The following is a 10,659-nucleotide window of genomic DNA, read 5'->3' as shown; positions in this document are numbered from 1 at the left end:
GGAGAGGCCACAACAGTGAGAGGCCTGTGTACCGCAAATAAATAAATAAATAAATAAATATAAATAAAAATTTGTAGCTAATAAACTGTGAAATCAAATATTTTTTTAGGGCTTCCCTGGTGGCGCAGTGCTTGAGAGAGTCCGCCTGCCGATGCAGGAGACGCGGGTTCGTGCCCCGTTTCGGGAAGATCCCACGTGCCGCGGAGCGGCTGGGGCAGTGAGCCATGGCCGCTGAGCCTGCGCGTCCGGAGCCTGTGCTCCGCAAATGGGAGAGGCCACGACAGTGAGAGGCCCGCATAACGCAAGGAAAAAAAAAATAAATAAATAAAAAAAAAATATTTTTTTAGGGGAAAACTTTGCCCCAGTACTAATTAAATTTACATGAAATAGGGTGAAGGAAACCCTGTAAAATTCGTCATCAAAAGGAGAATGGAATTGGGTCAAGGCAAGAGCAAAGCCTAATGATTCTTTGAATGTACTTCTTGGTTACCTGACCAACCCTGCAAAGTTCTCCTGTGAATTAATAGGAAAAACAGCATTTGCGGTAGGGGAACACACCCCCAAATAGAGGTGGTGGTTAATTGCTCCACTCATTGCCACAGTAGGGGGGTACTGCAGGCCCATCAGCATCAGGGACATGAGGGTAACCATAAATCTTGAATCATCAGCTCCTAAAACCTAACTTTGTGCCCAGGTTTATAAGTGCTTTCAAAATAGAAATTTCACCTATAAAATTATCCTTTCCAGTAACTGTCACTCACGTCTTCATCCTTTTTCTTTTTTTTTTTTTTTTGCGGTATGTGGGCCTCTCACTGTTGTGGCCTCTCCCGTTGCGGAGCACAGGCTCCGGACACGCAGGGCTCACAGGCCCAGCCGCTCCGCGGCATGTGGGATCTTCCCGGACCGGGGCACGAACCCGTGTCCCCTGCATCAGCAGGCGGACTCCCAACCACTGCACCACCAGGGAAGCCCCATCCCTTTTTCTTTTTTTAATGATATAACTTCATCTTAAGATCGCAAGATCTATAATGTTATTCAGATCCTCTGATCCCAGGTCAGAAAACAAAGGCCAGTGGCTGAGTCTGGCCTGTTATTTACTATATTTCAACAATTCTAAGGTGCCCATTTTTTCACATTTCAACATCTCTGCAATTCAGAAGACTCGTACACATCAGAGTTGGTAGTACTTTAGTAGTATCTAAAATGTTAGAGCATTTTACATTTGATGGTATAATGAAGATAATATTTACTTTGTTTTCTGTTTTTTTTTTTTAAGTCACAGCTCAGAAGTATATGAAGGAAAGTTCTGATCAACTGACATCCTCTTAATGTGAGATATTTCTAGTCTTTATTCAGTGATAGATTAATGGATTTAATTATGTATAAAATTTCAAAATAGTGCTTATTAGTGCTTGTCACTCCCTTTTAAATTTTAAAATTAACTTTTTAAATTTAATTATGATAAACTTCAAATTTATATAAAAGTAAAGAAACCACTATAAGGAACCCCTATTTATCTGTTGCCCAAATTTAACAGATATCAGCACATGGGCCATCTTGTTTTTTTTTATGCCCTCATCTCCCATGCTTTCTACTCTCCCACCCCCAGGGTGGGATTATTTTGTAACAAATCTAAATCATACTGCATCTGTATTAATTTCCGTGTGTGTCTCTAAAATATTTGTTTTTTTCTTAATAAAGCCAAATACTCTTGTCATACAATAATGGAATAATTATCACATGATAATTATTAATGGTAGTTCTATAATATCATCAACTATCTAGTTACTGCTAAAAATAGCTTTAAATGTTTAATTCGATAAAAAATAATATTTTGGAAAATTTATTTTTAGAGATATCTAAATTTAAAAAAACATAATCCTACATTTAATAACTGATGTGTTTTGGCAGTCATATGCTTCTAGTCACACAAACGCCCATATATTGTATATCAGTTATACCCATTTTCCCATGATACTAAATATTCTTTGTAATAGGCTATGTTATATTTCATAAAATGAATTTATCACAATTTATGAACCTTTTGATTTTTGCTATTATGATTAATAATGCAATGAACAATCCTTGTATTGACTTTATGCCTCAAATCTCTCATCATTTCTGCTAATTATTCCAAGAATTTCAGATTACTAAGTTAAAGGACATGAACATTTTTAAGGCCTTGGTACAGATTTCTAAACTGCTCTCCAGAACAGTTTCCAAGTGATACTTCTGCCATGCTTTTTTTCAGACTTCAATTTTTTCCAGAATAAAATGGTCCAAACAGACATACTTTATAGAGAAACTATAAAATTCACAAGTACGTGTAAGAAAAAGAAAATTGTCTTTAAAATATAAAAACAAATCCCTCTTTTTTAAAAAAAAAAGTTTTTTGGATTTTTTGGATTAAAAATGTAGAATTTCCAATGAGTTAAACTTTTTTAGAATACAAAAGATAATGCAGTAACATTCCATAATGACTAAGTAAGTTATAACAAGCGCAATGCCAGCTATAACTAATGCAGGTGTTTTATTCAACGTTGCACCCTTTTTTAAATGTTTGAGTCTCCTTTCTGACTGGGGGTAGTTGATTGGGTAAGAAAGTACTGTGATGGTTTCCAGCTTCGGCTTACTATCCTCTGCCTCCTGGTTTGGCCTTGAAAATACTGGTGAGAACTTGAGCAGAACTAGAGAATATTTTACACAGTTACTTGTTGCTGACTAGAGTTAAGAGCTAACTTCTTGGGGTTTCTTTTTAACTTTGGCTAGCATTCAGAATCTTGTAGGACTCATTAGTGAAGGAGCTGAGAAACTAATTTTTGCCTTTCAGTAGAATTCCTGATTACTACACCTATATGGGTCTTTGTCTCAATACCTTCTATTTTGGAGAACTTGGCTCTAAGGTTATGGAGCCGTTTTCTTCCCTCTGATCCTTTCCAAACTGACCCTGGTGCTAATTTGTTTTTCATTGAAATGTATAGGTTTTTTTTTTTTTTTCCTGTAGCGTGTTTGAAGCTTCACACTTAATATACTAGCCACAGTATTCATGCATTAAGCATGAAAATGCTGTTGAAAGTCTACCTGTTACAAATTCATAGTTTATGAGTGAGAGTTGTTAACTGATATTTTTGTAGCCATGATATTCTTTCCAGTGGTAATCTCCAAATCCATGTTACCTATCATAAAACCCTGAGCAAAACTCTGCTGTGTCAGCTATGTCATTATAAAACCTTAACTCACATGTTATGTGCATCAGATAAGGCAGTGTGTAAAACTGTTCTGTAAACTGTGAAGTACCCTACAGGTATATGTCAGTGTGATAAACGCCTTCTCCAGGTGTAGCTCTGAAATGATTCAGATTCTTTCTTTCTGTCACTAAAAAAGTGTTTCCCAACAAGGAGGGAAACAAATGTTTTCATAGCCATGGATTGCTATGATTTTTTTGATTGCCTAATATTTGAGCTACCACTTCAGTGGCGTGGCATAGTTTATCAGGGTTCAGTTTAAGAAACAGAAACGACTTAGAGATGTTTTAAGCAGAAAAGAATTTAATACATAAATTAAGGGCTTACACAATCTTGGGAAGAGCTGGAGGGGCACGCTGTAGGCCAGGCCTCCAGAATAGCACAGACCAACTTGTTGGAAGAGCTGCAACGCTGCCCCAGTTGGATGATGGGGAATCAGGATATCAAGTTTAAGAACACACTGCTTTAGCTGTGATCCTAGCATCAACAAGCTGCCACCACAGTTGCCTAGACGTGGGAACCTGAAGTCTGGCCCCCAATGAAACTGCCAGGAAGCAGAATTCTGGAACTAGCATCTCCATGGCTTTACTTGCCAGCAGAGAACAACAAAAGCGGCAGGAAGATGGCTGTGCCTCATCGGCCTTGTAAATCTCATGCAAATGTTTAATTGGTAACCAGAATCCTAGCTATAAAGCAATCTAAGACATATAGTTTTGAGTTTCCCAGCCTCTGTCATACCAAAGGCACAGTGAGAATGGATGCTGATTTGCTACTTGAACATGTTCCATCTTACAGTGTCATCACATACGAAAGGCGTCAGAATTGTTTCAAGGTTGGCAGTTGATTTACTTCTCGCTTTAAAGTAGAATAAAGGTTATCCCTCTAAAGTCTTTGTCTCACCAGTCACTCGCTTGCATTCTGACATACTTTCTTGAATGCAGGGGAAAGAGGGCATGGAGAGGATGTGCCAGGAATTCCTCTCCTCACAGCCTGTCTTTCTGGTGCCATGTTCCAGAATCAGGGTATGCTGGGGGAGCCCAGTGCCTATGTGTCCCTCATTAGCCATGCTCACCAAAGTCATAAACCCATGCACACGTCAGTGTCTGGCTCAAAGGCCAACAGGGAGAAACTGAAAGTCCCACTGGCTGAATTTGCTTTGTTGCTTATATATATTTTGTTTGTTTGTTTTGTTTAGTTTTGTTTTGTTTTTTTCGGTACGCGGGCCTCTCACCGCTGCGGCCTCTCCCGTTGCGGAGCACAGGCTCCGGATGCGCAGGCTCAGCGGCCATGGCTCACGGGCCCAGCCGCTCTGCGGCATCTGGGATCTTCCCGGACCTAGGGTCCCTCTTAATCCTGTGTTTTAAATATAAGCAACAGGGCTTCCCTGGTGGCGCGGTGGTTGAGAGTCCGCCTGCCGATGCAGGGGACACGGGTTCATGCCCCGGTCCGGGAAGGTCCCATATGCCGCGGAGAGGCTGGGCCCGTGAGCCATGGCCGCTGAGCCTGCGCGTCCGGAGCCTGTGCTTCGCAACGGGAGAGGCCGCAGCGGTGAGAGGCCCGCGTACCGAAAAAAACAAAACAAAACAAAAAAACAAAATAGCTACCAGTGACTCCTTTTGTACAATGTGTTATTTTTGTGGTGAAAATACCTACCCATTAATTTGCCTGATAAATTCGAATTTTCTAAGTTTTCTAGGATCAGAACTGTGATGCTTTTCAGTAATTTATATACGACTGATTGCTCTTTTTTTAATTGAAGTATAGTTGATTTATAATGTTGTATTAATTGCAATTGTACAGCAAAGTGATTGAGTTTTAGATATATCTATTCTTTTTCAGATTCTTTTCCATTAGAGGTTATTACAAGATATTGAATATAGTTCCCTGTGCTATCCAGTAGGGTCTCGTTTATGTATTTTATATATAGTAGCGTGTATCTATGAATCCCAAACTCCTAATTTATTCCCTCCCCCTCCCCTTTGGTAACCATAAGTTTGTTTTCTATCAGACTGCTTGCTCTTGCCTTCTTCTGTGGTGTTCATGCCAGTGACTCTTCTGTTGTGTGGAACCGTTTATTTTCCACGTGAATATTTTTTCTCGTGGCATATTTATTCTTAGGTTTTGTTTTTTAAATACACGTTCACTCTTGAATGTTTCAGGCAGCAGCAGCAGCAGCAGCAGCAAGATCCACCAGGACATCCATGTGAAAAGCCGAACACAAGTTCAGGAGCACTTGACAGTGATCTAGGTACGCCTCTCTGATCGCATATCCCATTTGTTACCTGCACGCTCTGTTTGACACCCAGACTCCATGTGATTTTTGGCTTTATAGGCTATTTTTTCTCCTCGCTTTCATTATATTGAAACTTTTGAAGGAATTTGTAATCTACCAAACTTTCTTGGCTTAAGGAGCAGGCTAACTCCTTAGTGTGTATCCTTAAGTGCCCTTGAAGAACTTAAGCAATGTTTTGCTTTAAAATTGTAAACATCACTTGCAACTTCACAGTAATTCGTACATTCTCCAAAAGTTTCTCAGAGATAATGAATATTAGTAGGTGGAAAATAAGTTCATTTCACCACTGGGAAAACTGAAAACACCTGAGTGTAGTCCAGATTACAACAAAGAAATCTAGAGTTACTCCTCAGGCCTTGGTTTAATAATAGGTCTTAAACTTTGGCCAGTTATTGGTAGTAGAAATCGAGTGAGAAGGAAACTGTTCATGACAAAGAAATTTTAAGTAGAATATGTAAAGAACTCTGAAAACTAAAATAAGAAAACAATTCAAAAAGATGAGTGAAGGATTTGAACAGACACTTCACCAAATATATGGATGACAAATAGCACATGAAAACATGCTCAACATCACTAGTCATTAGGGAAATGCAAATTAAACCCACAATGAGACACCATTACACACCTACAAGAATGGCTTAATAAAAAATTAAATTAACAATACCAAATGCGGCAAGAATCAGAGCAACTGGGACTCATACATTGTTAGTAGGAACGTAAAATGGTACAGCAATTTTGCAAAACGGTTTAGTATTTTCTTAAAAACTTAAATGTACACTTAACCATGTGGTCTAGTAGTCGCACTCCTAGGTATATAACCAAGAGAAAAGAAAATTTAGGTTCACACAAAATCTTGTATATGAATCCTTAACAGCAGCTTTGTTCATAATAGCCCCAAACTGGAAACTGCTTACACTTTATGCTTCAGCTGGTACATACCACAGAAACTGTGCTACATCCAAACAGTGGACTACTATTAGCAATAAAAAGGAATGAATGGGTACTTTTTCCTAATCATTCTGCTAAGTATAGCTAACAACCCCGGACATTTGTATAAAACAAATATAAGAAGAATCTGAAAGGTAGAAGACAGACTGGCTGAGAAGCTCAGGACCAGAGGAAGACATCGTGGTCAGTATTCTGGATTTTCTTTTTGCCCCAAGAAAAGCCTGCTCTATGGAGCCAAAAGGGACTACTTGGCAAGACAAAAACTTTTAGATAATAAACACTCTAGTCCAGCCAGCCTGGACTAGGTAAATAAACTGGTCCTACTGCCACCCTACCCCATTGGCAAAGGCCAAGTAATGTAATGAGGCACATCCCCCGCCTCTCCGGGCCAGAGTGGTGTCAGAAAAAGCCAAGTGGAGAGCTGGGATTTTCTTTTCCTCCAGAAGACAATGATGCCCCCTTTCCCATGGTGTCAGTGGCCTTAGGGAGCCTGGACTTCCACCCAGCGATAAAGAGGTATCCTTCTGGCTTGTCACCTGTGTGATGTCAGAAGAGGTGTAGTGGAGAATCAGGCCGTCACTGATTTGAGGCAGTAATGAGGAGACCACCCCCACAGTGCCAGTGAGAAGCAGTAACGAGGCATTCCAACCCCTCCCAATCAGGCAGGTATCAGTGGGAAGCCGGAACTCCCACGGATGTTCAACAGTAGTGGTCTCACACACACCCTCTCCCCATCTGGAAGCAGCAGGGCACCACCCCTTTTCTGCCACTGGTGCTCATGTCAGAGGAGGCCTGCTGAAAGAGGAGATTTAAATAAGATTCACGGGACTTGCCTGGAGGCGCAGTGGTTAAGAATCCGCCTGCCAATGCAGGGGACATGGGTTCAAGCCCTGGTCTGGGAAGATCCCACATGCCGCGGAGCAACTAAGCCCGTGCGCCACAACTACGAAGCCTGCGCTCTAGACCCCGCGAGCCACAACTGACAAGCCCGTGTGCCACAACTACTGAAGCCCACGCGCCTAGAGCCCATGCTCCGCCATAAGAGAAGCCACCACGATGAGAAGCCCATGCACCACAACAAAGAGTAGCCCTCGCTCGCCACAACTAGAGAAAGCCTGCGTGCAGCAACGAAGATGCAACGCAGCCAAAAATAATAAATAAATAAATTTATTTATTAAAAAAAATAAGATTCACATTCTTATAATACCCAAAATATCCAGGATTCACTTAAAAATCACTTGTCGTATCAAGAGCCTGGAAAATTTCAACTTGAATGAGAAAAGACAATCAGTAGACACCATCACCAAAATGACACTGATGTTAGAATCATCTGGCAAGGATTTTAAATTAGCAACCATCATAAAATGCTACAGTGAGCAGTAATGAACATGCTTGAAACAAATGAAAAAAATAGCCTTATGAAAGAGATAGAAAATATAAAGAAGAACCAAATAGAAATTTTAGAACTGAAAAATAACAATAACTGAAATTTTGAAACTCATTGGACAGACCCAACAGGTGGATGGAAGGACAGAGAAAAGAATCAGTGTGAACTCGACAGAACAGCAGATATTACCCATTCTGAGCAACAAAGAGAATTAGACTGGAAAAAATTAACAGAGCCTGAGACCTGTGGGGAAGATCTAACATTTGTGCCATGGGCATTCCAGAAGGAGATGAGAAAAAGGGTATAGCTGAAAGAGTATTTAAAGAAATCATAGCTGAAAATTCCCCAAATTTGGCAAAAGGTACCAACCTACGGATTCTTGAAGCTGAGTGAACCTCAAACAGAATAAACCCAAAGAAATCCATGCCAAAACACATCGTAGTCTAACTTCTGAAAACTGAAGACAAAAAAAAAATCTTAAAATCAGCTAGAAACAGCTTGCCTACAGCAATTTGCATGACATCAGATTTCTCATCTGAAATCGTGGAGGTCAGAAGGAAGTGACACACATTTTTCAAGTGCTGAAAGAAGAGAAGTCTCAACCCAGAATTTATGAAATTTTCTTCAGGAATCAAGGGGGAAATAATGGCTAAAGGAAGTTCTCTAAAGAGAACTGTTAAAAAGTAATTTTGAAACATCAAGAAGGAAAAAAGAACAGTAGAAAGAATAAAAATATGGGTAAGCACAATAGAATTTCCTTTTCAGTTTTCTAAATTACATTTGACAACTGAAGGAAGAATTGTAACATTGATTTGGTTTTTAGCGTAAAATATAGGAAATACTTAAGGCAGTTATAAACAGGGGAAAGTAAAGGGAGGTAAGACTTCTAACTTTCATTTGAACTGGTATAGCCACTCTGGAAAATAATTTGGTAATTTCTATAAAAACTCAACATACATTGACCATGCAACCAGCAGTTATATTCCCATTTAATACCAGAGAAATGAAACTTCCATCCATGCAAAAACCTTTACATGAATGTTCATAGCAGCTTTATTTGTCATGATCAAAAACTGGAAAAAAACAAATGTCCTACAGTAGGTGAATGGTTAAACACGCTGTGGTACCTCCATACCATGGATACCACTCGGGATTAAAAAGAAACCAACTGTGGACACATGCAACAGCTTGGATGCATCTCAAGGGCATTATGCTGAGTGCAAAAAAAAAATCTCAAAAGATCTTATACTGTATGATTCTCTGTGTGTAACATTCTAAAAACGACATTTATAGAGATGGAAAGCAAATTAGTGGTTGCCTGCAGTTAGGGAAGGTGCGGGGGAAGAGAAGTGGGTGTGACTAAAAAGGGATGGCAGGAGGGAGATCTTGATGGTGCCATACAGTTCTCTGTCTTGATTGTGGTGGCGGTGGTTACACGAATCTACATGTATGACGAAGTCCCAATATTCAGATTTAGGTTTGAGCTGTAGTTATGTAAGATTTAATTATTAGGTGAAATTTAGCCAGAGTGTACACAGGACCTCTCTGAACTATCTTTGCACCTTCCTGTGAGTGAGTAAATATTTCTCAAAACAAACTTTTTTTAACTAATTCATCATCAATAGACACAAAGTTAAATTTTCTTCCCCTTAGCTGAATGCTTTTAAGTGAAAGATGCCATACTGAAAGGCTACATACATAATGATGATTCCATTTGTGTTGACATGCAGGAAAAGGCAGAACTGTAGGGCAGAGAACTGATCAGTGGTTGCCTAGACTTAGGGCTTGGGGATTGACTACAAAGGGGCAGGGCGAGGGAATATTTTTGGTCAGTGAGAGGGTTCTGTAGTTGGGTGATGATAATGGTTATACCACTCTATGTATTTGTCAAAACTTACAGAATTATAAAAGAGTGGATTTTATTGTATGTAAACTTTTAAAATCAACAAAGGAAACTATAGTAGTCAAACAGTTTCTAAGAGCTTACCTTTTGATGACTTTGGAAATTTTCTAGAAATTTCTAAGAAATATGTGTTTTTATCCCCAACAGGTGATGCTATGAGTGAAGAAGACATGCTTCAGGCAGCTGTGACCATGTCTTTAGAAACTGTTAGAAGTAATTTCAAAACGGAAGGAAAAAAATAATACCTTTCACAAATCATTTAGATATTCAGTCTTTCCAATATTGTCCTGTGTGTTTACAGCATAGGGTCCATTTTGGTAATGTGTCAAAGAGAACAATTTTCAACAGAGGAAATAAGACTTAGGTGGTTTGCAAACAAAAAGTTGAGAGGGTGAAAAATACATCCGTTGTAGGACTAAATAACGATCCTCCAAACGCTAGCCAAAGAGGCATTCAGCAATTAAAGAAATTTTAAATAGTTTTCTAACTGTTCTTTTTTCTTTTTTGAGTGTGCAATATCTAACATGTTTAAAATTAGGGCATTTTTCTTGGATCTTTTTGCAGACCAACTAATTATAACCAGCTATTGCCACAGAGCTTTTCCCCCACATTTTATCTTCTTTTCCTCCCTTCTGCATAGGGAATTTGGCTGACGTTCATCATCTAAAAGTTGCTCTTATTTCTCCTTAACCAAATTAACCTTTTAGGACAGTGTCTCCTCTGGTTGATAATAGTAACAGTTCCAGAAGGATAAGCTGTTTACCCTCTGACTATGTATTGTGCACTTGGGTGTTTTCTCATGTTATTTTCTCTGATCACAATTTCTCTGCTATGTGGTTTTCATTACTTTCTACAACTCTTTTGAAAGATGGTAATGTTTCTT

The 10,659-nt window shown here is 39.4% G+C and overlaps 1 protein-coding gene across 8 annotated transcripts in view; it reads left to right on the top strand.

Annotated features, from left to right (window-relative positions):
- ATXN3 (ataxin 3) overlaps positions 1–10,263 on the top strand; it is a 30,601-nt gene extending 20,338 nt beyond the window's left edge. For 5 of the 8 annotated variants that reach the window (XM_007454712.1, XM_007454709.1, XM_007454714.1 and 2 more), the window contains 3 exons: positions 3,845–3,859; positions 5,405–5,493; positions 9,924–10,018. In XM_007454712.1, coding sequence (XP_007454774.1) covers positions 3,845–3,859; positions 5,405–5,493; positions 9,924–10,018 — 199 coding nt within the window. Of the gene's footprint in view, positions 1–1,276; positions 1,331–3,261; positions 3,265–3,844; positions 3,860–5,404; positions 5,494–9,923 lie in introns of those variants that run through there. The other 3 variants (XM_007454707.1, XM_007454708.1, XM_007454711.1) reach the window with 3 other exon arrangements.
- The last annotated feature ends 396 nt before the right edge of the window (positions 10,264–10,659 follow it).

Source organism: Lipotes vexillifer, unplaced genomic scaffold (assembly GCF_000442215.2).
Source record: "Lipotes vexillifer unplaced genomic scaffold, Lipotes_vexillifer_v1.1 scaffold1126, whole genome shotgun sequence".
Classification (NCBI taxonomy): domain Eukaryota; kingdom Metazoa; phylum Chordata; class Mammalia; order Artiodactyla; family Lipotidae; genus Lipotes; species Lipotes vexillifer.
This window is presented reverse-complemented; position numbering and strand designations above follow the sequence as displayed.